The sequence below is a fragment of the Manacus vitellinus genome, unplaced genomic scaffold (assembly GCF_001715985.3).
Source record: "Manacus vitellinus isolate BGI_N305 unplaced genomic scaffold, ASM171598v3 scaffold_48_pilon, whole genome shotgun sequence".
Lineage (NCBI taxonomy): Eukaryota > Metazoa > Chordata > Aves > Passeriformes > Pipridae > Manacus > Manacus vitellinus.
The window spans coordinates 1,499,974-1,526,417 of NW_021940593.1; the positions used below are offsets into that span (position 1 = coordinate 1,499,974).

Here is a 26,444-nt window from a genome sequence, read left to right on the forward strand (position 1 = left end):
CCAGTTATGCATCTTGCCACAATTATCTACCTTATACCCGCAGCAAATACTTCTACAAATAAACAAGAACCAACACAGAATACAGACTAAGGGAATACAGGCCCTGTAGTTATGCTGTTGACATGATGAACAGTTGTGCCATTCCACAGTGTTCTCCTGTGGATAGTGGAGCAGTCTGCCTGCTTGGGTGATGGAGGAGCCCATTTATTTGGCTGCAAACTAAAACTGACTCTCTCATCCAGAAAGTCAATAACGGCTTATATGCTAAAAATCTCCTAAGAATTAGCCACTGGGTTGCTGGGTTTGACAATTACTTGCCCAGAGTAAGTATCCTAGAGGTTCTGAGTATGCCCGAAATTACTGAGGACAAAAATGGACATTATCTGCACACTTGCCCTCTTGCCCATACAGATAAACATTTCCCTTCCCTGCCAGCCACAGCCTCTGAGTAGGAACAAGGAGGGCCAGTCTTTGAGGAGCCAGGACATATATATATATATATGCAAGAAAAGTTTGGGTGATTTGGATGAAACAGGGTTAACATTGGAGATATTCTTTATTTTACTGTGGCACAGTCTGTCCAAAACGGTGGTGCAACGCTGAGCAAGGGAAAAGATGACTGGCAGGAGCGGTATTAAATTCTTTTAATTAAAAGAAGCTACTTCCTGGCTGGGGCTTTATGTTAAACAATTTGCTGGTTAAGCAACCACCTGTTCCATCAAGTTAGAGTTGGCCCTGATTGAAGAAAAACATTTAGAGAGGAAGCTCAGAAGTATTATTAATCCTCCAAAACTGGGGGGGGGAAGTAAAAAATTAAAAAGGACATACAGTTCTAGCCATCAAAGCAGAAGATTCCACAAAATTTAGTAAAAATCACATTTGCTGCATGTATTTTAAATGTCAGAACAATCCACTGAGCAGGCATATTGCCGATGACAAAATAAAATAGAGACAGATCTGTGGTGACAGATCCTCATGTCACCACATCCATTTATTTAATAGAGCTCTCAGGAGTTAGTGAGGTGCTGTGCCCCCCTCACACACAGGGACACCCAGAGAGCTGCTAACGAGCACAGCTTCATCAGAAGGAGCACTGTGTTACCTCAGGTAAAGGAGAAACAGGAATGAAAAAGCAGCTATCTGAACATCTACCATGATTTTGCACAGAACTCAACAGTGAGATTAAAAGGGACTCCTGAACTACACTGGAGACATACATCAATAAATTATATTATGCTTTAAAGCAAAAAAATAAACCAGCCAATACTCGTCAGGAAAAACTTCTTCACTGATGGAGAATTTCTCTTCAAAAGGATGTTTCACAAGAAAATTAACAAAGATACACAGCTCGATGGCAAAGACTCCCATAACTCTGACCACCTACCATTAAGGCTCCCAAATACTATTGCTCTTGCTGCACTAGCTTTTTTCCCAATGAGATAGCTAGACAAGCTTAGCTTTTTAAAACCACCTTCTTGTAACACATGCATTTGTGCTGCTTTTCAGTGGAGATCCTGTCCCAGCAATATCATCATGCTTCACATCTTCTGGCTAAGTTGCAATTTCCTTCCCTTCTTTTATTTATGCCAACAAGCTCCACAAGCTAATGATACCCTTGCCCCAGCCATGAGATTTCTGTACAGCTCACGTGGGCTTTCCTCCTGGGCTGGCAGCTCAGTGGCACACAGAGCTCGGGGGCAGCAGGGCAGGAGCAGTGCCGAGGGCACAGGACATGCAGCAAGAATAACAAGCTGGTTTCTCAGCTGCTGCAAAAAGGCTACAGTCCAGAGACTCTGTGTTTGCTGCAGGGAAGCCAAGAAGTGATACAAAGCAGCAGCACACATTGCTCAAACATCTCCAGGGTGGAAAGGAACACAAAGGACAGGTAGATTAAGGATTGAGCCCAGAATGCTTTCAGGATTTTTTCTTGGTTTGTTTGTGTCTCCTCATCTTTTAGTCAAACAACACGTGTGAAAGCACCACATGCTAACTGAATAAAATCAGGACATAAAGAATCTGAGAAACTGAAAATCCCATTAGGGTCTAGGTACTGCTCTTACAGAATAAAACATAATTTGTTAATGAATAACAAATGAACATATCAACAATGCAATGCAAATCACCAGCCCGAGCAATGCAAGAGCTTCTCTGAATTGCAAGCAACAACTTTTCTCATTTGTGCTTGTTAAAGCTTTTCTTTTTAAACATAAAATCCATCAAGTAATGTGTATTATTTATTCAAAGCACATAACTACTCTCCAGAAAATGAATTTATAAGAATGTTTTGAAAGCTCTGCTGCAATTTTCATATTTACTCCATAAACTGAATGATGGTATGTAGTGAAAAAGCTGCCTATCTAGAATGCTGAGTGGTTTATCTTACAGGTACCACCAGAGTTTAAAATTAATTATTCCTCCTTTCCCTACTGCACTCTTCTCCAGTTGCCACTTTATTTCTGGAGTAGGTTGCAAAAGTATCTTTGCATCCCTTTTCTCAGGAACATCAAGACAACTCTGAACACAGTGTTCTTCACCATTTTGCTTTCTTTCAAACCATAAGTTATTATCTCTATGTAAGCCAACTTTAAGCTAATACTGTTATAAGATTTAAAAGGCAATGCACATAAATCTGCACTGCAGGACATAGAGCGATGGAGAAAGTAAATCCAGCCCTGCCTGGGTTTGCTTGTAAACAAAGGCAAAGGGCTGGCAGTGCTACCCAGGCACACAGACCTCCTGGCACTGTCGCTTCTGGAATCTGAGTTAGCAGCTCTGTAGCACAGTGTGCTGGGTAGGAACTCCCTTAAGTTCCTAAGAGATTTACTTGCTTGTGTAGAGTACCTTTGCTCAGCGTTTGCAGATATCTACAAGTCCAATCCATGCATTTCACTGTACTGCCAAGGATACCATCTTCAGGTATGACCTGCCTTTGATACCTTAGGGAATGGTGAAAACACTACTAGAGAAAATGCAAGGTAGGAGCTCAACTGGCAGGAAAACTAAAGGATTACTTTGTGCTGACAGTGAAGCGACAGCATTTTCTGGGGCAATCACTGCAGCATAAATCAATCTACACACCAATTCACTTTAAAGTAACTTCCTTTTCAAGACAGCCTTCACTTACTACAGAAATTCATAGAAGTGAAATCTGTGCATTTGCCTTCAACAATCAATAAAAGGCTGTACCTTTCCCAAAGCATGACAACTCAATTATTTTATCACCTCTCTCTTCCAACAGAGTGCCAAACTGAAAGCTTCCACCAAGTCCTCAAACAGCCCTAGGAAAAAGCAATCTTTTCTGGGCAGCACTTCACCTTCCCCAGACCCATTTCCTATCACTGCCAGATGCAGAGTGCAGATACAGTCAAAAACTGTGGCTACCCGGATGGCTTTGTGAAAGGCAAATTCCAAGTAAGGACCAGCCTCTGTGGCCAGACCATAAAGCCCTTCCAGAGGCAAAGTCTTCCAATAAACTCCTAGGTGACCAAAGCCAGCTACCTGATTCAGGAGCAGGTGCCACAGCCTCAGGGCATAATGGGATGAGCTACCTATTACGTGTTTATAAAATAAAGTGGGATTTATGTGTTGCTAATGTTCATGAGGTTGGAGAATTTTTTTCCATACAACTGTAAAATCCATTGCTAGGAAACAAACATGATCCATTCCATTTAACTTCACTAGCTTCGAGGTAAAAGTCTTTCATCAAGAAATTTTCCAATATAGTTTTGAGAGACTGGCAGATTTCTGTCCTAGCCATCTGCACCTTTGGGTAGCTCAGCTGAATAGTTCTCTGTTCATCTATTTTTAATGTGCAAAGCACATTACCAAAAGGAACAAAATGATAAATAGCTAACTATTCTTTACAAAGGCAGAAAGCATCTCTGTCACATTAAGTTATACAAAGTATTTCTCTCTTTATTCTAAAATCAAGCTAAAGAAATTCTGCCCAAATATTTACAAATTTATTTTGTAAATTAGACATTACCTGTGACATCTTATCGTGAAATTTGGCTGGATTTCCAGCCCACCTGGTGTGCATATTAAAGCATGCAAAACCAGATATTGAAAAAGATGTTTTAGTCATTCCCATGCAAATTCTTGTAAGGAAAGTTTTACATAAAGAAAAAAGTACATTTTTTGAAGAAAATGGACTTAGAGGGGGTTTTGTAAGAGGTAAAGTTAGCTAAGACAATTCTCTGTGGGATCACAGAGTGGACATTGGCTCATCCAGCACCTATGCTGGCCCTGTTCAGCATCCCTGGATGAAATGCTGTGAGCACACAGAACCAGTGTTGTAAGCAAACATATGCCTTCCACTTCTGCGCTGTTCAGCACCACTGAATCCAGCTTCCAGACCCAAACACTGCTCAGCACAGCTGATGGACTCCCTGGTGGTCAAATTAGGATGGATATTAGCCCACATGTACCACTGAACTGCAGCAGCCCAGCCCGCATGACTTCCAAAATCCAATCTGTGAACAGTCCTTTGAACAGGCACATTTCACAGGGGATGGTCCAAACACATGCCAGCATCCTCTAAAGGAAAAATAGTTTTTCAGAAGTGATCTTGTATTGCCCAGTACTGTAGAACCACAAGAGCACTCCATGGTGACTCATCAAATGGGGGAAAATCCAGCTCTTCCTTCACTGACAAAATCCCACTTCGAGCTGTGAACCAAAGTCAAGGAAAATAAGCTGGGACTGTTCTTTTGCCAGCAATCCTATGCAGAGAGCAGCATTCCAAACAAGTGGCACACCCCGACTGACCTTTTGTTCTTTATGGCTGGCAAATATTAAAACAGAAATTTATGATTGCACATAGCCACACCAGTCATAACAACTTTGCCTTGAGACTCCTAGCACTATAGAGGTGGCACTGGAGCCCTTCATGTGAGGCGAGTCAAAGTCTCTGCACCTATTTTTTTTCTGGCTGTATATTGAGAGAATGCAGAAATGCCCATGCAAATTGGAAGGAAATTAAAAAAAGTGGATCCCCACTACATCCCAGTGTCTGACACACACCAGACAACAGTCTGCTCAAGCAGCCAGATGAGAAAGAGCAACTCATACAGTGATTAGCTACATTCTTCCGGGACAACTTGCCTTAACTAAGTCATTTAATTAGCAACAGCCACTCAGTATTGCTTTGGTGCTGTTAGTAACTCCATCTATGGTTGCCAGATTGCCTTTTGGGTCTGTGTCTGATGTCTCAGATGAGATGTGATGGTACTTCATGAACACCACCATGCTCATGGCATGGTCTGGCTTCAGCAAAGGAACCGGTCTTTGAAATTATTCTCAGGGTACTCACAACTGGGCAAAAACACACGGATGGATTTTTTTCCAACAGAAAATTCCGAAAAATGAAATTTGTTTAAACCAAACAAACAAACCAAACCAAAACAAAACAAAAAGAAAGGGAGAAATATATACATAATTACTAAAAATTCTGGAACATTTGGATTAGACCAAAATGTTCTCATTGTGATTTTGATACACCATTGCCACTTTAAAACTCTAATCGACATTTCAAATATCAATTTTGATAACCCGTATTGTCAAAAGTTTAATTATTAATACAGCCTCTCTAATTCAAAATTAAAATACTCCAGTGATGTCAAAAATGTCAAAAGTCCTCAACTGTTTTTTCACTCTAATTCAATGTGTATCCAAAATCTCTCCTATTTCTGAATTTCCATCTCGGAGGAAGTTCCCGTTCTGTCATCAGAAGCTGCCCAGAGCTGGTGCAGACAGAGCACTCTGCCCTCAGAATATAAATTTCTCATCAAAGTAGCCAATTTTATTAACGTGAATGGTTCACACACCACCTTACTTTTCTCAGGTACAGAGGGTAATTTCCCTCATTACCAGCACAGTCTTCCCTCTCTTGCCCCTGCAGGCAGAAAACACCCCCAAGCCAAGCAGAGTGAGGAACACCCACTGCACATCCATTTCCCTTTTCCCTGCACACAGCTGGGCCTCGCTTTGGAGCCCTCCAAATTTGCCCTGTTTTCCACAGATTTTCCTCACTTGTTTGAACAGCAAACGAGCCAGAATGAAAACACGTCCTCCCTTGTTAACTCTGCAGAAGTTTTCATATAAAAGTAGATAAATTGAATATATTTATTACATTTTTCTGCTATATTTTCAGTTGTTTCTGAAGTACTGAGGCAGTGTTAGGAGCACTGGCAGAGCTGTTCATGACCCATTTTGTGTGTTCCCTCAAATCATGCTGGTCTCCTGCCATACATGTGGGGAGCCCTGAATGCTGTTCAATACTTTAATAAAGTAAACTTATTTCTATGACTGGGTACTAGCAAACTAACTAATTAGTGCAGAATTAAAGAGGGAAAAGGATAGACTAGTTATCAACAGACTGTCACTTTATACTTGGAATGTCTGACCTGGATTTTCAAAGAGTTAATAATAAATTGGCCAAATAATGCTTTCCTGCCCTGAAAAAAATGTGTAGTCCTACATTGAAGAATTTTATAGTTATGAACAGTTCAATATGCAAACATCCAGCCTGAGTGCCATACAAATACCACAGCAGCAGCACAACTGATGTACATGACATAAATATTTTAACCAGTGCAAATATTAATATATTTTAGCAATAGAAATAATCTAGCATATAACTGTTTGGGAATGTAACAGAGCTTTTTCTCTCTAGAATTACACAGTGATATAATATCTATAATATATATGAAGGCCACTTACAGAGGGAAAGAAGTTCAAAGAAGAAAATTATTTCATTAGCACAAGTATGAAGCAATATATGTACAGGATGCATTGGTAAAGGAAAAGAAATGCTCTATCAATCCTTCTGTCACATCAGACAATAATAGTTTTACATTTGTCAGGTAAATACAGGGACCTAATTAAGAGCCTTTACTGAAAACAGAAGGAACAATATAACCCCTGCTCCCCATCCATGAGATATATAAATTGTATTAAGCCCCGCTCTTGCTTTTCCAGATGCATCTGGTATTAGCCTTCTGTTATAATATCATTCAAGTTTTAATGAACATCTTTCTTTAATTTACTTAAATAATTACACAGAGCTTATTCACTAATGTAATTAGAAATACTTCACTCAGAAGAGTTTTATGAAATTATACCCTTCTGCAGAAACAAACAGAACATTGAACACTGCATGATAAAGTCTAACAACTGAGTCTGTTAAAGCAGTATTTTATCTAAACATTAAATATAAATTTCATCTTTTTTTCCCTTTAGATATAATCATCCCTATTAATAAGTTTCCAGGTAGAAATTTGACTTTTGGGTTGAATTCTTCTGTGTTCTGAGTTTTCTCCCCCAGTATCCATTAGGAAGTCCTTTCCTCTGGGTGAAGATGTCAATTCTCGTACCACTAACAAAAAAATAGAGGACTGGATCCCAGGAGAGCCCCTGCCAAAACTGCACTAGCATTTTGGCATCATTCAAAAGGTTTTTTTAAGATATATGAAAATGCTCTTGTTCAAACAATTAGAAAATATCAATATGCCAGTTATTCAACTGAAGTGCAATGGTAGCTATACGGAGAATTGGTAATTTGCCTATTTTAGTTATTCTTTGAATAGATATATTATGATCCACTCCTCTCTGAGCAACAGAAACCCATCTCCCAGAACAAAGAAAGGACGAACAGGGAAAAAAAACCCTGGAATTCTGTGCAGCATGTACTAAGCTTTCAATGAGAACAGCTGCAGAAAAGTGCAAAATAGAATTCAAATATAAAGCACTTCCTATAATAAACAAACCATTTAAGTTTCAGCAAATTATTGAATCTCAAGGGATGTGACTGTGCCTTTCAACTAATTTAAAGATCTACACGCAAAAAAATTGCATGCACACTTGGATTTCAATCAGGTACTTCAAGGGTCTTGGAGACTAGAAAAAAATCAGCAAAGGGATTAAAGCAGTCTCAGTACAGCCTTCCATCTCTGACAGGTATGTCTGGATTAGTCATTGGAATAATATTACTCATATCATAAGCTGATGCAGGCTGTGAACATCAGATTTTAAAATTTTGTTTATTAATTTGTTTGAGAACACTGTGCACGAAACAACACCATTCCATGGGAACAGGCTGTTTGAAATGTAAAAAGTGGAATTTATATTGCAACGTGCTTGAGAATGAAATAAAAAACACATGCTTAACATTCTCATTCACTAAGTAGTTTCCAATACCCAATACTATTATGATATGCCTTTCAAATGATGCACACGTGCCATAAACATTGTTGCACAGCATGGCCTCACAAAATCCTTGCTCTCCAGCACAGTGCAAGTTCTTTCCCATTCAGGCCTATAAATTTTGTGGCCCTCACTTACGATATCCTACACAAGTCCAATCTCTGCAGACACTGCGTGGACGTCTCAGCAGCTCATTCCATGGGCTTGTCACAGCTGCAGGATCAGCCTCTGGACACCAAAACCCTCCACTCAGTCCATGCAGCAGCAGAACTTTAAGCATCAAGGGCTGACAGCTCAAAATTCCCCACTGCAGCTGGGGGGTTTCACTGCTTGTCTCGGCACCCCCAGGCTATCCTGGGATATAGCACTTAAGGGAAGAGAGCATTAGGGCAATCTTACTGAAAAGAAGCCAAAGAGATACAATAAAATACAAAGAAAAGAAAAGGTGAATGAGATAATAGGCTAATGGCAGCCAACAACAATATAACTGGAAGATGGAGAGGTTACACAAATGATTAATATGGTTAATAATAATAATAATAATAATAAGGATGCTTCCTCTTAAAGACAGAAATAGAGGGAAAACAATAAAGCAAAGGAAGTAAGAAAGGTTAACATTTGGAAGATAACAGGGCAAAGTAGAAAAAGGAAGACATCTGTACCATCAGATTATCAAGCTCCTTGTCATTTTTTAAACCCTCTATTACTGGGGTTGTAAGAACTTCAGCTTTCACTAAATTTAGAACCTAGTTTTCATAGTTAGATTTAAAAATAATAACAACACTATATAATATTCCCCAACTTCTCACACACTGAAAACTAAAGAAGAACAAGCTAAAGATTATATCTACAAAAATACCCTCCTTCTCTTAAGGGAGGCTCATGATCCTTGGAATCTTACCACCGCTACTACCTCAGAGCAGGTAATACTTCAACTTCTGGTTCACTCAGTGTTGTTTATTTTGTTGCTGTTCTATTTTTCTGTAAACAAACCTGATGATAAGTAATGAGATTAACTATTACAGCACTTAGAATATATTAAAATTGCTTGTTACATTAAATTAATTAGAGAAGGAAAAGAGAATTAAGATCACATTAATCACACTCTACAGAAGCCTATCTGATGCATGAGAATATGAGGATTACAGTCCGCCAAGAAAAACTACTTATACCCCAATGACAGCCCAGAAAGTTCAACTATCAACCAAAACAAGAAAACTTAATGAAAATCTGTGAAAATAACTGCAGCCTGTGTCATACCTGGTTAGATATTGCGTACAGTCAGTCTGCAGTGATTTTTTCTCCTGACGAGGAATACCACTGGTTACCACACACAGACCTGACTTCCCACAGAGCTCTCCAAAACAAAAAGTTTCTGCAAGAAAACTGCATGACCAGGCCTTGGACTATTTGACTAAATAAGGCACTCTAATATTCAACTAAGTCTAGCTTGGACAAGCTTTTCTAAACTTAACTCCAATCTGTTGCTTCTTCTAGTTTGTGATACAATAGGTTTCGGTTGAAGGGACACTTGACACAAATCTATATTATAAATCAAACTCATCTCACTGGTTTCTTTCGTTCAGCTCCATTTGCTCCTACACACATCAGTAAAGTCTTGTTTCCTTCTTAGTATTCTAAGACTTTCACAGGAAAAGGGAAGGAGGTGCGCTGACCTATTTGAGAGCTTGTCAACATGACTTAAAAGTGTACAGGTACAATATAAATCCATTATCCAAATATGTGTGGCTTACAGACACATACCCTGAGACATCTCTAGAAATATATGATTCACTTTTCAAAGGTGCTTTTAATGTGCTTTTATTCATGCATTTTCTTCATATTTTAAGATTGATTGCTAAATAGTGAATTAAAACTAAGATACAGTATGATGGTCAGGTTCTCCAAACTGCAACAAACTTTACTAAGACAAAAAAGAACTCCCTTTCTCTATATGTAACAAAGGCAATAGTTTGATCTGAATCCATCATTTTTTCAGCATGTAAAGTAAAAGCTTTACCTATGTTGATTTACTTTTAGTCCCATAAAGTTCAGAGCTGCCTTTTTTGAACAATACTCAGTAATTATGCCTTCAGTGCCTATCCAATAAACAGCAAGTTTTGCATAAAAATTAAAAACAAATGAGGACCCTAAAAAGGTTTATGTTTAACTAGATATAGATGTAACTGTAATAAAATTTTAGAACTACCTTACCATAATATACACTTCATTATTAAATATTATGAAGCATATTTCAAACAATGCAGCAACTGAAAGGATCAAATTCTATTCCTAGACTCTCACACCTGCTTCCCTAATTCACTTCACTACATTGCTGCTTGTTATTAGAAAAAAGAAACAGAAATACCAAACTGTAGGCTATTAAAAAAAACCCAACCAAACAAACAAAAAAAACCAAACAAAATACCCCACACAACCGAAAGAATCCACATCAACACAAATTGAGAAGAAAAGCAGAGGAGATATTTACCTTCCCAGGCAGAACAGTATTTACATCTTGTTCATTTGTTTAATATTAATAGCTAGCATAGTTGTCTAACCAAAATAAAATGTAAAACACACTTCTTTCAAAGTCAAGCCAGCAATTAAAGCTAATCAACTCACAAGTTCTTCTCATCCCATGAATGTCACATTATTTGCAGGAAGGAAAAATCTTAAGCAAATGTCACGCTGTTCAAATTTTAAGAAAATTAACAACATGCAAGACAAAAAGTCCAGCAACTAGGAAACCACAGTTCACTATGTCTTAGCCTGAACCCCAATGAACTGAATGAGAATGAAAAACAAAACCTTTTAATTCTGCTTTCTCTTCTTCCTTATCTTCTTCTTAAAAATAAGAAAGGGGTGATATTCTGTAGCAGTTGTTAGCAGCTCTTCACTTTGGCATTTCCAAAACTGGTAAAGGTCATTGTCAAAATTAGCATATTCAACTTGCTGAAAATATTTTCTTCTACTAAAATTAAGATGCCAAATCTACATTGACATAACTAAAAAAAATTTGCCTGGTTTCCTCACAGAACCCAGCAGCAGTTTAATACTCTCTGCACTCTCTCCCATCCCTCAGAAAATACTTATTGTTTAGGTGTCCAGCATTCAAAGCAAAGGTTCCAAAGGTCTGGTCTCTGTTTTTCAAGGTGATTTTTACTTTTTAACACCACCCTCCTCTCCTGCATCATAAATTACTAAAAATTCATGCTCAACATTGAACAGATAAGAATACTGTTACTGATGGACTATAATTCTAATCATGCACTTACTAAGGCTTTTCCTTTTTCAGTATCAATGTGAACCTAGGGCATTCAGCCACGAAAACAAGCCTAGAAACAGGAGCTCTTTTTTGTTTCTTATATCACCATGGAGACAACTGGTCCTCACATTGAGAGTGGCAGAATCCATGGTTTTAAAGGCTTAAAACACAGATGTGGCTCAGGCCTCCCACCTGCCCTTTGCTTCCTCACTCTTGTCTTTCTCTGTCACGAGGAACGTGCAGCTATCACACGTGTTTAGTCTGACACAGCAGTGAAGGCTGGGCACAAAACAGATGCCCAGTAACACCTGGTTGCATTATTTCTATAGGGGAATGTAGAATGTGGGACCCCAAAGGTAACCAGAGATGAACAAGCTGAAATAAAAACATGACCAAACCCAAGCAGAGCACATGAAAATACCACTACTGTGCAGCAGAAGAAAAGCAAGAGTTCTTGAGTGTTGGAATTATGTACAACACCTGGACAGGTGTGCCCTTTGGATAGAAAACACAATTCTCCCTCACCAAGAGGGCACTAACTTAATGTTTGTGTGAAGAACAATTCTGCTGTTCAATGAAAGCTATTCTTGCTGCTTACACTTTTGGTAGGTTTTTAATTACAGCCTGAACTGAGTAGAAAATTATTTTGAGAGAAGCAGGAAAAAGCTTAAAAACATCTTTCCCTTTGCATTTAACTCTTCTCTGCCATTCACAAGGAAAACTTGGTGAGTTCATACCTATTCCTTGTAACATTTCACACCCAAGTTCTCCCCAGCTGATCTAACAACGTATTGCCCTTTGTCAGGCCTTTAGAATTTGGACTTTGAAAGGTTGCAATGTGCAAACACAAAAGAAGAGCAACCTCAGAATTTAGAAGTTTGAAGGAAAACTAAGATGTTCAAAGTGAGTAGCAATCTCTGCAGCAATCTCTGTCCCTATTTCAACACTTGAAAGGGACAACAATTCAATCCAAGGCACTCGTTGCCTTCTGGTGTGGCCTCCTCATAGTGTGTGCAAATACCACCACCAACAAAAAGCTACTTCTGGTACTCTTACCCCCATGGCTGAGTTACATTTTGGTAGAAGAGCTAGAAGGAGCTCAACTGTAAATCCATGACCGTCAAAAATTGGCTATAGCAGGTTTATCTATGCCTTTAACAGAAGTTTGAGTTTAATTATCTCCCCTGTTTCACAGCACAGCACTTTTAAGTAAATACATGCTTAAATACAAAGAAAGAAACGGGACAAGATGATAATCAGATAGGTGTTTTCTTTTCATAAAAACCTATCAGACAGCTCCAGGGCCTTCTAGAGAGAAAATAAGATACTTATCACATGCAAGCCCTGCCTAAATCACAGAGATAATTTAAATGCAGGGGTGCAGAGGCAGAAGATGTAGACGTAGGTACAGAACAATCTTACTACAGTCCTGTCCTAAGACTTCATGAGAAAAAAAAGTCACAAACTAATGGATGGTAAAGTATCAGGTTTGTTTTGAGGTTCATTTGATATAACAGGATTCTTCATATGGTCACGAATGAAGCATTTAATTTTGCTTCATGCCAATAATACCTGTATGGTTCCCTGTTATATAATACAAGAGCTTGTTCCTTTTTTTTTATTGAAAACAACCACAAAACTTCTGTATGTAATAGATTTAACTCTCATATGTTGACCATATGCTGATATATTATATTCCCATGCCATGCTGTACAGGGCATTGCCATTACACTGTAATTCTGTACATTTTCAGAATGATCTATCACAGCTCCATCACTTACTTCTATTGATTCTATACTTCAGATCATTTTTCTCTATTCAGTGTGAAGCCTGGTTTACTTATTTTCATTCCTCCTTCTTATGAGCATCTATTTTCAGCCCTTATTGCTGTCATCCCCATGGGTAATATTCCATTGCCCTATCCTAATTTCCCATGCCTACATTCTCAAGCCACTCCAAACCTGTGGCTGTGCTCTTATGCCTTAATTTTCCAAGCTTTCATTTTCAGGATTCTGTGGCCGAGTCTCAAAATCACCCCAGGAGGTTTGAACACCTCACAGCCATGAAATTTAACAAAATACCAAAATCCTTATGCTGAAAATATTGTCTCTGGTTCTAAATACAATACATTCAGAAAAAAAAGAATGCTGTTTCTCACAAAGGCCCAGCCAAGGTCAAGTAATCAGATAAGAACACAGCCACAACACCAGAAGCTTAATAAATGCTCCAAGCCTTTGCAAGAACCCTTCCCATCTTTGCTGACTGCTGAGATATTCATCTGTAGCTCGAAGCATTCCCCTCCCCAACCAGTTCACATCTGCTTAGCAGTAAATACACTTCTGCAGGCTGGATAAAAGAACCTATTTCCTGCAGAGGTCTCTGTAACTGCAACAGAGAAACCAGAACCAAATTATCTCTCTTCTTTTTTTTTTTTTTCCCTTTAAGAAAAGCTTTCTTTTTAATCTGTGGTAACTTTTCAACTGCCAGTGATGACTGAAACAGAAATGCAAAGAAATCAACATTCCAAACACTGGACTACATTCTTTTCAGGACTGAATAGAATTATTTTTTTAAAAAATTTGAGGTTGTTATACAGATTTGTAAATACAAACTTTTAGCTATGCTTTCTGTGTAAAATAAGTCTGGAGTTTTAAACTTCCTCCCTGAAAAGACAGGGTTGCTGGAACTTCCCCCCTCACTGTACAGAAATTTAATACTATGCAATGAAACACAGCTTCCTTGAATAGAAACTGCAATTTTAAGGCTTCTGAACTGTAAATCTGAGATAAGCTGGGGCTTTTTGATGCTTATCTGAACTCCAAACAATATGAAATTCCCACATCACTAATAATTACACAATGCAGGGATTTTTACTCCAGAACTGTTGTCGAAGAGGAGAGCTATCATCACAAATGCTGTGATAGTACTTATTTGAATAAGCTGAAAGAACAGGAGGTTTCTAGAACTAGAACTTTTTACTGAGACATAGCACTACCAGATGGAAAAGAGGAAAGAAGGCGGCAAAGGAGGAGATACAAATAGGGATGTTCCCTGTTTAGTTGCCACGCCAGGAGGGTTGAAGTCTCCTTCCCCAGACACACTAAAAGAAACACGGCAGGTGATCAGATCCTGACCATTCCAGGAAACAGAGACAGAAGGGGACACATTTAAGGAGGAAAATAAGATTCAGCAAGAAAAAAAGGAGCAGGTCAGAAGAAACTATCTGTAAGGTTTTACAACAGGTCTGCACATCACTAATTTTCTAAAAGGCACGGATTTTGCATTCTACAGGAATGACCTGGTTACAGGAGAACCAGCCCAGGCTCTTCTGCAGAGTGCAATCATTCCTGGCTCTTGCTTGCCCAGAGTAAGGTAGAATTGCCAACATGACTTCACATATCACTTCAAAAAATAGCAAAGGAGAACCACATAAGCTTTTTTTTTTTTTTTCAGAACGTAAACTTGACCAGCCTAAGGAAAATGCCATTAATTCCAAAGTTGTTCTGTTTCATCTCAGCTGGGCCTTTGGTCTCCTCTTCTGTGCCTTCCCACACAAGCCTCTCTCTCTATATATATATGCATGATAGAATGCATGTATGCAGCTGTCTGCATTCCATAGCAACTCCACATGGAGCTCCCTTAGCCCTCCCTGAATTGCTGCCCAAGCTCCCGTCCTGCTGCTTTACTGCAAGGTTGTCACGGCAGCTTCAGAAAGAAATTAGAACAAGCCCACACCCATAATTAGCTTGTTTCTGACTACAGGTCTGCAGCAGCTAAAGTGCTCCTTTCCTCCCTTCTGCTTTCCTTCTATGCTGATACTCCTGGAAACAGAACATGATCCAATGCCAGCAACTTACACACATTACATGAAAAATATATGAAAAAAGGCCATGGGGAATATGACCAATTAATAAGGTCATAACACACACACACTGTCTGCAGTGTGTACACGTTCACTGCATTGCAGCTCTAGAAGTAATCCATGTCCATGGTGACCCCAGCCAGTACCATGCCATGTCCATGAAATTAGGTTAGAAAATACATTTGGAGCTGTAAAAGTACAAATATATACACTTCAAAATCTGTATGAATTTCATCTCTGATTCTACAGTGTATTGTATGTCATTCTACGCTGAAGTGCATTCAAAGCCCCCAAGAAAATAGTAAAGAAAAATTCCTATGCTTTTCAGCTGAAGCATTTGAATTAAACTTGCAACAGGGAAGCTTCCAGAAGTACCACAAGATAACAGTCTAACAGGATATTGGACCATATTTATTGAAAGCTGTTAAATTTAAATTGATGCTTATGCTCTAAATAATAGGAACCATCTCATCTGTATTTCCAAGCAGATGGTATCACACCCACTGACATACTCCAGCAAGATTCACCAGCCACTCTTGAACTTGAACAGGCATTCCCATTTCATTTGAAATATTTCCTGATAGGTGGATTTTAGCTGAGGCTAATCACACTCTAAAGATAATTCAAGTTCAATCACATCTTAACCCTCACAAACACATTCAAGCACATACAAGCGCTGGGCCACAAGACCAAAGGTGGTAGAGGTCAGATTTAAAACATCCTAGTGAAGACCAGGGTTTGAGTGGAGAGGAGGGGGTAGAAGGATAGAGAAAAGGAAGACAATTTTTTTTTTTTTCACGTGCAGTCAGTCTGGTTTTTCAACATCAAATTCAGGCTGGTACAATTTGCTTCTGTCTTCTTGTAACTGGCTGTTTTTCATCTTTGTTTTTCCCCTAGATACCATTGTCTATGAATGTGTCAACATTTCTTGCCTATGATCAGCCCACGCTCAGTTACTGTGGAGTGCATCATGAACTGCTTGCTCACAAGCCCTATGACTCAAATAACCAGGAAGAAACAGTGGAAACACACCTAGAGACTGATCTGGACCTGAGCACAATAACCACAGCAGCCCGGATCAAGGACCACAGTCAGCAGTTGGCTTGAATGGGGGCCGGGAGGTTTTTTTGTTGTCGGGGTTTTTTTCCTGTAGCAGAGGCTGCAACCAAATTCTATGTAACATTATGGACAGAAGTGAGAAGACATAATACTATGGATTCTAAGATTCCTGTTCAAATTAAAAACCAATCACAAAGATTAATTGTTTCAAGTCTACAATTTGTAATTAGTTAAGTTGTGCAGTATTTTTTGACTTCAGAGTCTGACCCTTGAAGTGAATCTTTTTCAAAACTCATCCTACCTACCTGTATAAACTGTACAGATGTAATGTATTTTTCATATTGTAAAGTTTCAATTACCAAGAACAGCTGGTATGTACAGTGTCATAATTTAATTACATCTTATTTTACAAGTTTCAGTTTCTAAAGTTTCAAATTAACAAGTTATTTCTTGTGTTATTCAGTTACTCTGTTTTGTAGGGATCATTTTGTTACTGCTTTTGTGCCCAGAAAACTTTAACCTAAAATTCTGTCCTTTGCAGAATATGCACCATTTTTACCGTGTTTAATGTGTAGAATTTTATCTACTGGTTCCAGAGGGAGGGTTTAACTATTCACTTCTAAGAAATTCTTGAAATATATAGCCAAGTTTTCCTAGAAATGATAATTTAAAAAAAAAACATTTAAATTCTCCTCAAACTTACCTGTTGCCTTGAAATACAGCCTGATTTCTAAGTCACAAAAATGTATCAATACATTTTAACAACAAAGTTTATGTATGCAACTCTTAGCTAGGGCTGGTGATGTCTTGTAAAGTCTCAGTGTTCTGCAAGACAATGTGGACAGGGGACTTCCATAAGCAGCTACAAAATCTACTGTGAAAGTAGAGTCTGCCAGATCAGGCACTTGCACTTCTTCTTAAAGACAAATGGGTCCAAAATCTACTTATGCCATAGACAGCTGCTGACAGAAGTGGCAACAGAAACAAGCCCTTACACCACTCAGAAAATGTAAAATATTAATCACAAGTAAGAAACATCTATTTGTTGAAAAATATAGTAATTTGGAACAAATGGTATAGGTTAATAGGCCCTTAGCATTGTGATACAGCAAGCTAAGGAAAAAAAACCACCAAAACCTTTAAATAATAAAAAAAAATTAATTCATTATTACGTCTTTACCAATTACTACATTACCTTTTTGTCTATCATTTAATATCTGGGTCAAAGCATTCTTATATCCCATTCTTTGGTTTTAAGTCCTCAAGGCTTCTCAATACTGTATGAGAGTAACTTTTATACCAATACCCTCATGTCGTAATCATAAAAGATTACAGAGATTAGGTACACGTTATATCATGCCAACTTGGTGAAATTCAAAAGGGAACGTGAGCCTTCCAAAATATAGGAGAAAAACGTTTCATATGGTGAAGCAACTTTTTTATAATAAAGAGAAATTATATAACCACAAATCTATTTTTCTGGATATTTATCCCAACTTATTTTCATGTAGCTTCAAGGCAGAAGACTGAAATTTAAAATTACAGTAAAATTGGTTGTACAGAACAAAGTGAATAGAGTGAAAATACCTTCAAAAAATTGTTAACAAACCAGTCTGCATTCACTACCTCTCAAGTGGAAACAAAGTGTCAAAACAGAATACATTATATTGGTTATTTATTTGGCATCTTAGATTTTGTAACATATTTTGCATAAATCATTTGCTATTCAAAACATCACTTGTCTTTTAAAGATTCATCTTAAAAAGTTCCACACTTCAATTTCTTATTTCTTTACTACATGGGTTCTTGAATTTGTGGTCACCTTCTCCAGTGCTGGAATTTTACTACCCACAGTTTGAAAATCTATTTTGGTAATGGTAACTGAAACCAAAAAGGCAGGTGTCACTCCAGAGTAAAGTGACTTCTGTACTGCAGGAAGAAGTCAACTGCATCCTTCCACAGTTCCTTCTGAGGTTTAATGTTTAGGCATTCTGGCACTGGAGCAGGCCTGAGCTGTCAGGATCAAACACCATGCTCCCAAAAGATCATCTCAGTTACTCTGTAATTCCTATTATTTACTTTGGCCAACTGTCCTCAAGTATTTACAGTGTGGGAACAAGGTCCTGGCACTGTTGCAGTTACTCAAAACACCCAAATGTTCAGTGGCTCCACGTACTCCTGATTTCTGGAGGACTGTACAACATGAGTATTTCCAGTGTTAGACACTAATGAATTTAGGCTAATATGAGAAAACGTCTTCTTATGCCAAGAACAAAACCTTTTTAGTGTATCTGGTTAAAGAAGCACGACTGGGTAGATATTCACATACACACAAACAGTTCTCCTTTTCTTGATGAATCCCAAGACTTGCAGCCCCAGACCAACATATCACTAGGCAAATGGTAGAAGCAGAGTCACAAAAGTAGCAATGACTCTCCAACCACACTGATCTGTTACACTCTCACAATCAACTTCCCAGGCATATGAAATACCAGGCTCTCTGTAACCCCCACAGGCCCCTCTAGTTCTCTGGAAGTTGGATACAACATCCCAGGGCCCAAGGCAGCAGCTCACCCCAAACCTAGGCTGTTAAAACATACATTTCTGGATATATCAAGTAGATAGTACTTTTTCAATGGACTACATTAACCTGAAACCTGCTATTCTCAACAAGGTGGATGTCCTCGAGAAAGCCAGATGGCAGGTAGATACCTTCTCTAAAAAATCTTCATCATGAAAAAAAATCCAGGTTAAGCTAATCCAAACAAGAACCCATTCCTAAATTCCCATGTTAGTGTGTGTACACCTGCTTTCCAACATATTCTTGCCAGTGCTGAGTGCACAGAAATACCAATTGCTGTGGTTAACGTGGACAAACCAAAAACCTAGCACCTCACAAAGCCCCAGCCTTCTAAGCTAAGTTAGCAAGAAGAAAGTAGGCTGAGTGTATGGGTGCAAATATTTATTACCAGGGGGTCACTTTCATGTATCATTTCCCTTTGCAATAAAGATCCATAAACCAGAAATAGAAGTAGCCAACAGCATCAATCTCTGTCTCACAGTTAAGTGACACTGCCAGACCCTGGTAGATCTTTTCACCAAGAAAAAGCTGGGTGAATTCATTATGCTTGCAAAGTACAAACTGATAGAGAGTATAACCTCTAGCAGTAAAAAAACCAAGACAATTTGAAAAATAAATCTAGCTACAAGCAACAATTCCCACCATCCATCAGTGTATCAGGAGGTACAGCAATGCACAGGGCTGAAACACCCACTAGGAAACCAAGCCCGAGTATCTGAATGGAGGTCCTGTCTAGAGAAGAAGGTACATAGGAAGATAAATGATTAATTTGAAAAATTCCTGCATGTCTCAAGACAGTTAAAAAAAAAAAATAAACACCAGAATAACATCTAGAGAAGAAAGCAAATGACTGCTTTAATTAACAAGAAAATTTGTAGTACAAACTATTCTCAAGGGCTCTGAGAGCTACGACTAACAAACCAAAAAAAAACCAAAAAACCTCAGAAATATACACAATTTTCAGAGATACGTCGTAAATATCAGCGCAAATATCAGATTTCTTTTAGCAATACACAACAAATGGAAAATGGCAGCCTCAGAAGTTGTGTACTAACTTGCTTTACTGATAGACTCTCATTTTCTCTCCCTCTCTCTCAAGACATTTATCATCTCCTGCTTTTATTTCCAAGCCTCAGATTTGACATGAAAAGAGAAACTGTGCAAAAAGCAAAACATAAATGGTAAAAAAAAAATAAAATAAAACTGCAAGGGCAACACCATGACCTGAAAACCAAAGCCACAAATCCAGTGCCAATGGAACTGTAACAAATTCTGGAAATTGCTGTATTAGCAGTGAAGATACTCAAAGATGGTTAATGCAAACTAATTACATGATCACGTATCATGGCAGATACAAGCAGCTGTATTCAGCTCCCAGCTGGTCTAGCAAAAAGGGGCAGTTGAACAGGTGAAAAAGAACAGCTTAGCTCCTGTTCTACTCTCCTGAGGGAGAGGCCTTTTTGCTCTGGAGTTTTGCCTGGGTCACAGGGGCCTGGCTTCCTGAAGGTAAATCTTACCAGTAAAGGCTGAATATAATAATGGTTTTACTTGGTCAGATCACAGGTCCACCTGGCTTGATAATCTGTCTCAAACAGCAGCTGAGAGATGAAACCCAAAGAACCAAAGATTGGGGCAGGCACAAAGCAGTATTTCCCCAGAGAGCCCCCACAGATCTCAAGGATTTGCAGGTCAGGGACTTACTGAGCCAAGCGTGGCATCTTACCAGTCCCTCTCTGAACATGTACACAGCTTCTTTGAGTCTTACAAACTGGTAACATTCACAACTGTTGCAGAAAGTAAATCTACTTTGACAAGAAGAGCTGCCTCTTCTCTTTGTTCCAGTAGAAATGAAGGATTTCCATTTTCAGCACAGAAATACAAGTATCACAGAACTGATAATGACAGCTTGACAACTGCCAGGGAGCACGAACAGCATCCATTCAGTCACCTGAAGTGCAGACAGCACCTGAAACCCTGTGGCATAAATTATCAGATTTCCCCCGGGGGGAGGGGGGGGCTGGGGGGACTTAAAATCAAGATTCAGCTCACCAGAAAGGTGAATTTATTTTTTTGCCAGCTTTCTCAAGTCCAGCACAATAGTAACAAAAGAATAGGCCCACTTCTCCCAAAGCACTGCAAACACTTCTCAACATAGAAAGAGACACACAAAACTCTATTAGATACAACTTTGACTGTATGATCCATATTTAAAAGCAGATGTTCGTTAAATTCCTCAGAAAAAATTCTAACATCTCAGTGAAATAATAGCTCTATTATAAAGTAACAAGGCCAAATTTCATTATCCTGCTCTGCTTCATTATGGAATCTGATTAATTTTAATTATAAAGTTTCAGAATAAATTAAGGTGAACATAATCAGAGTTCATGATTAATGTTACTTTAATGAACACCCAAAAATTAAAATTTTACCACTAGAACCTTGCCAAGAATTTTTATGTAAGCTGAAGTGCAGTGTGTACAGCTGTGAAAATCCCACATGGCATGGAGTTTATAATCTACTTGATCAACATCAATTTTATATGTAAATAACTCATTCTTAAAACTGTCTCTTTTGATGGTTAAGTACAAAGAGGTGTCTGCTGTGTAACAGCAAATGAACCTGCAACAAAGAACTCATTACACCCAGCCCTGTTACATTAAAGCTCTAATACATTCATAACAGCGGACACTGTTCCACCACTATAGACATGATGCATGTAAGGGTAATATTATATAAATGAGCATTAATTAATGTCACATTAGTACAGAATTTCTTTGGATTAACATTAATGTTTGATGATTGCCTTATCAATTGCCTTAAGTCAACTGACAGGAACAGGATGGATGGTATTGTAATGAACACCAAAGGGATTAAAACTGTGCAGTTTTACGAGAATATGGCTTCTCCAGCTTTCACAGAGAGTACTTTCCACTTTGTATTCCATTAGAAACAAACTTTTAAGGTGGATGCAATTCAGCAATAGTTCTATCTGCAATCTAATCATAAGTGATTGCACCAATGAAACATACTTCAAAGTCCAATAATTTAAACATTGCTATACACTAATTCTGTGTTTCTTAGAGAAGAAAACCTCATCAACTAGGGCTGAGAATGCTCATTAAAAGAAAACAATGTGTCTCTGCAGCACTGTGCACTTCAGTAATTCCAGGAGTTTTATACAAGAGTGTGTCATAAATGAGGCATGGGAAGCCATTAACTCAACCATTCATACTGAATATTTTCTTATAATTTATTCCTTCAAAAGAAATAATGAAACTGATTTATTTTTCTAGTAATAACGATGCACCTCTCTTTCATGTCTTGCTGTTGGTAACTTTATTTTTAAAGAACCTGTAAACTCACACAATTAGTCTAGACTTTGCCATCCAAAAGCCTTATTTCTCATTTTCAGGAAAGGAAAAAATATCAACGGTATATCTGAATATGCAAATAAGATTCACAAACAAAATTTATTTTTCTTGTCTTCTGCTCTAGTATTATCTAGACAGCTCATACTTCTCTTTGCACTTCTGCAACTTACCTCTTCCTGCATGTTCTAACTGTCACAACTGAGAATGACAAAAGTACAATATAATAATTCCAGTCGATATATCGGAAGGAAATGCCTCCCCAGGTATCCTTCTCCAGAGCTGAGCAGGTTTGCTGCCTACCAAGCACATGATAAAGCTTGTCTGACTCCTCTTCTTCATCACTAGATCTTGCAAATATACATTCATAAGTACAATATAACATGTTAATAAAAATATGCTTCTTTTTTTTTCATTCTACCACTACACAAGGTGATGTCAGGATTTGGTTTTCTTTTTTTTTAATCTCTTTGCACCCTAAAGTCTTGAATCTATATGATTAATAGATGTCAGTATCAACTGTTCTAATTCCACTTCCATCAAGTGATTACAACAGAAACTTCAGAAGTTTCTGGAAGAAGCACACATGACGTTGTCCCCATCTCAAACCAAAACCAACATTACTAAGACAGGTGCTTCTCTAGTGTCTTAGAAACCCTCAGTCTCCAGGGAGCACAGTATCTACAATCAATCTGTATCCATGCTTAACTTGTCTTCTTATTAGATTATTTTCCTTATGCTTAACTTAAGTGCCCCTTAGAGGTCTGCACCCATAAATGCCATGGCCACCTTGAAAAAATGCCATACAGGCTACCAGAGACTGAGAGTCTCATGATGTTTTAAGAGAAGAAAGTAAGACATTTTCCAAAACTTGAGCTTTCAGAAAGACTGCTTGTGAAGATGACCAGTACATTTTAAAAAAAGAAATTAATCTTTTAAAAATTATATACTTAAATGGGAATGGAATTAGTGAACCTGATTGGGAATAAGCATTATTGTTTAAATTTGCTTGGTAATCCTATCTACTGTTTGGCTTGAATATAGTCACTTCAATGCTACCTTTTTCCTTAAGCTTTCTTCCATTTCTTTATTTCTCTGAATAACTCCTTGAATTTAGAAAGAATCTTGCACAAGATACCTGAACCCCAAACAGGCATAAAGATCTGCTTCTGCTCTGCAGGATCAATCTCATGCTTTAAATTTCAAATGACAACTCAAATGGAAAGTGCTGCCAGTCTCCCCTCCCATCTTCACAAGCTTTGGCACTTGTTCATTCTTCCCTTCCCTACCTGCATGCATTCTGCCTCGGGATTTTGGAAGCTCTACCTTTTCTTTAGCAAGAAATTAAGTTCCCTGTCTAACTGAAGAGATAAACACGTCAGCAATGAAGAATGAGGGTGAAATGTGATAACTACCAATAACAACCCCTGAGAACCTTACAGTTATTTCTCACCCAAAGCCAGTATCTCCATTAAAGCTGTCCAAATATAAATCATCCCTTCACTGAAAAACACTTTCTCCTATGAGAAAAACTTTAGGAAAAACATACAACTAGGGAAAAAATTAATCTTATCTTTACAGGAAAAGGGGTATGTGTGCAAAATGGAGAAAGAAAGGAGAGAAAACCATAGGAGAAGCCAACATAAAAGAAAAACCAAAATGATTGAGCTATGAAGGACTTGACAAAACTGTGTAGCTGGTCATTAGGGGAATGGATTAAGAAAAACAAGTGAACAGCAAGTAATAAAAATGGGAGTGCACAAAATAAGCTGCTCATTTAAAATGATTGGTTCCAAATCAAATCTGATCCTCTGGGGAAAGGGAGTGAACACAACACCACCTACTTTCAACAAGCTGTCTACCTCTTCATCTGCCAAGGCTGTAAAAATTGGTGAATAAGATGTTCTGTTACGTCAGAAGGATGGGACAGTAACCCAATATATAGAGACAATATCATCTGAATTGATGCTATCATTTGAGCTTGAATACCTCACTCTGTTTGGACATCTCAAGGTAAATCCATTATTTTCCTTCTGACTAAAAGGGCTTTTACTTTGCAGCAATAACTCTCAAAAAAAATTAGTTTAAAAAAAAATGCATTTTTCACCTTTAGTAAAAGCACACCAAAACCCATAAAATATTCTGCTCCTGAAATTCTTATAAAAATAAGAGCTTTGCAATCAGATATATTTGATTTAAGGATAATGAAGCAGGTTTTATGGGCTGCAGAATCTTATAAATGTTTTCTGATTTCGTTTGGGGTAGAGGGAAAAGAGGAATTTTTGAAGGAAAAGATGATAGATTACATCTGCCTGTGGGTAATAAGGCTTCCTACAAGGAGAAACAGCATAGTCTGAATAATTACATGCAGTCTGAGGCCAAAAGAGACATTGAACCTAGTCCTGGTCAGAAATTTTGGCTGCCACAAAATACTCGTAAAAAATGCATGAGGAAAATAGCATGAATTCTTGCTGGTTATCCACATTTTTTCTTAACCAGTAGGTCTAAGTGCAATTCCTTCCTTCTGCTTTGCAGAAATTGTTCTATTCTGCATCATGAATGTCAGCAGAAAATCAAAGTAATAGCCAAACTGCATGGAGAGTGTGTCAAAACATCAAAACCACAAATTAAAAAAAAAAATATATAAGTAGGGCTGTATTTTAGCAGAAATATTGAGCATATTTTTCAAATAATATCTGTAAGACACTACAATAAACACGGGTGTCTGGAAATATAGGCAAAGTCAAAAAAGCAGAGCCTGTAACATTCACAGACCACACTGTTTAGAAGATCAGTAAGACCCCCTCCCCGAGCTGAGCTTAACCCCTTCAAACAAGATGATATTCTGGGTCCATTAAAGTCAGTCACAGTTCCACCATTTGACCTTTTAAAGTAGTGGGATCTTTGCACTTGTACAGATGATAATTAGGAGTCAGCAACAGAGATAAGAATGAGTGTTTTGCAGAGCACAGCTGGACCCAGGCAATAACCACAACACACTAGTTAATCTCACAATTAAATACTCATCTGCAGTCTTTTGAGGTATTTCCTATATTAGAAAGAATACTTGATTAGAGGGTAACTCCTTCCTTCTCACACTGAAGAAACCAACTCATCCCTATAGTGATTTAAGAATTTAAATTTTATGTGTCACTGGGAAGCCTCCCAGAGACCACCCCCCTCCTGACCAGAACCTCCTCCACCTTTTCCTTAAGAGAATCAAAAGATATGGAGTCAAAGCTGTGCTTTACTGCAACACAATTCTGAAAGAGTGACAAAGTTGACCTGATGGATAAAAGAAACTAAAAATCAAAGTGTTAGTCAGCCAACCCCTCTCTTGCTCATCACGTACCCTTCTTTTCCTGCAAACTTGTTCTCAGGCTAAGAATTCTCAGCAGGGGTTTCTGAGATGCTATAACTTTATAAAACTCCCTCAGGATCCACAGAAATATTACCTTCTTTCTCCAAAATCTTCTCCAAGAGCAACTAGTTTGTGGCTTAAGAAGCTCCAGAAATTTCTCTCAGATGAGCATGCTCAGCTGTTCTCAATGGAAGTGCATTCTCCCTTGCTCCTAAAAAGCTCTACCTGAACAAGGGCTACAGTGGCTAACAAGGAAATTAAGTGACCTTTTCTCCCTGCCTCTGAGTCAAAATATAATATACTGTAACATTCAGTGAAGAGTAAACAATTTAATAACAAAAATTATGCTATCGATCACACCATCCCAGAACATCAAAAGTCACAGTTCATAGATCAAAAGCACCAGAATAACTTACATTTTTCTTCTTTGTAGTTTCAGGAACTTCAGGCTATTTTCTAGGTTGCCTTATGTATGACTTCAGCACAAGCTAATGAGATATTGAGTGAGAAATCATCAGCAGCTGGTCAAGTAAAAACAGTCCATCAATCATTTTCATTTCCTTAATGTCAGCAATTCTAATTTCAACTCTGGGAAAAAAATGTGTTTTAAACTCTGAAATGCATCATATGAAATAGTGACATTTGATAGCATGTTTTTAGATTCTCAGGTTTATTGGGAAGAAGACAGTTCAACACATAATGAAGTCATTCTTCCTTTATAACCATGAAACCCAACTATACGG

General features: G+C 38.1%; 2 protein-coding genes across 3 annotated transcripts in view; one reads left to right on the forward strand and one right to left on the reverse strand.

Moving 5' to 3' along the window:
• Nucleotides 1-17,856, forward strand: part of LRRTM3 (leucine rich repeat transmembrane neuronal 3) — a 78,370-nt gene extending 60,514 nt beyond the window's left edge. The window contains exon 3 of one of the 2 annotated variants that reach the window (XM_008926105.2): nt 16,230-17,856. In XM_008926105.2, coding sequence (XP_008924353.1) covers nt 16,230-16,439 — 210 coding nt within the window. In that variant the 3' untranslated portion in view covers nt 16,440-17,856. The remainder of the gene's footprint in view (nt 1-16,229) is intronic. The other variant, XM_018079954.1, reaches the window with a different exon arrangement.
• The window catches only part of CTNNA3 (catenin alpha 3), a 427,660-nt gene that overhangs the window by 291,941 nt on the left and 109,275 nt on the right, over nt 1-26,444 (reverse strand). The window lies entirely within an intron of this gene.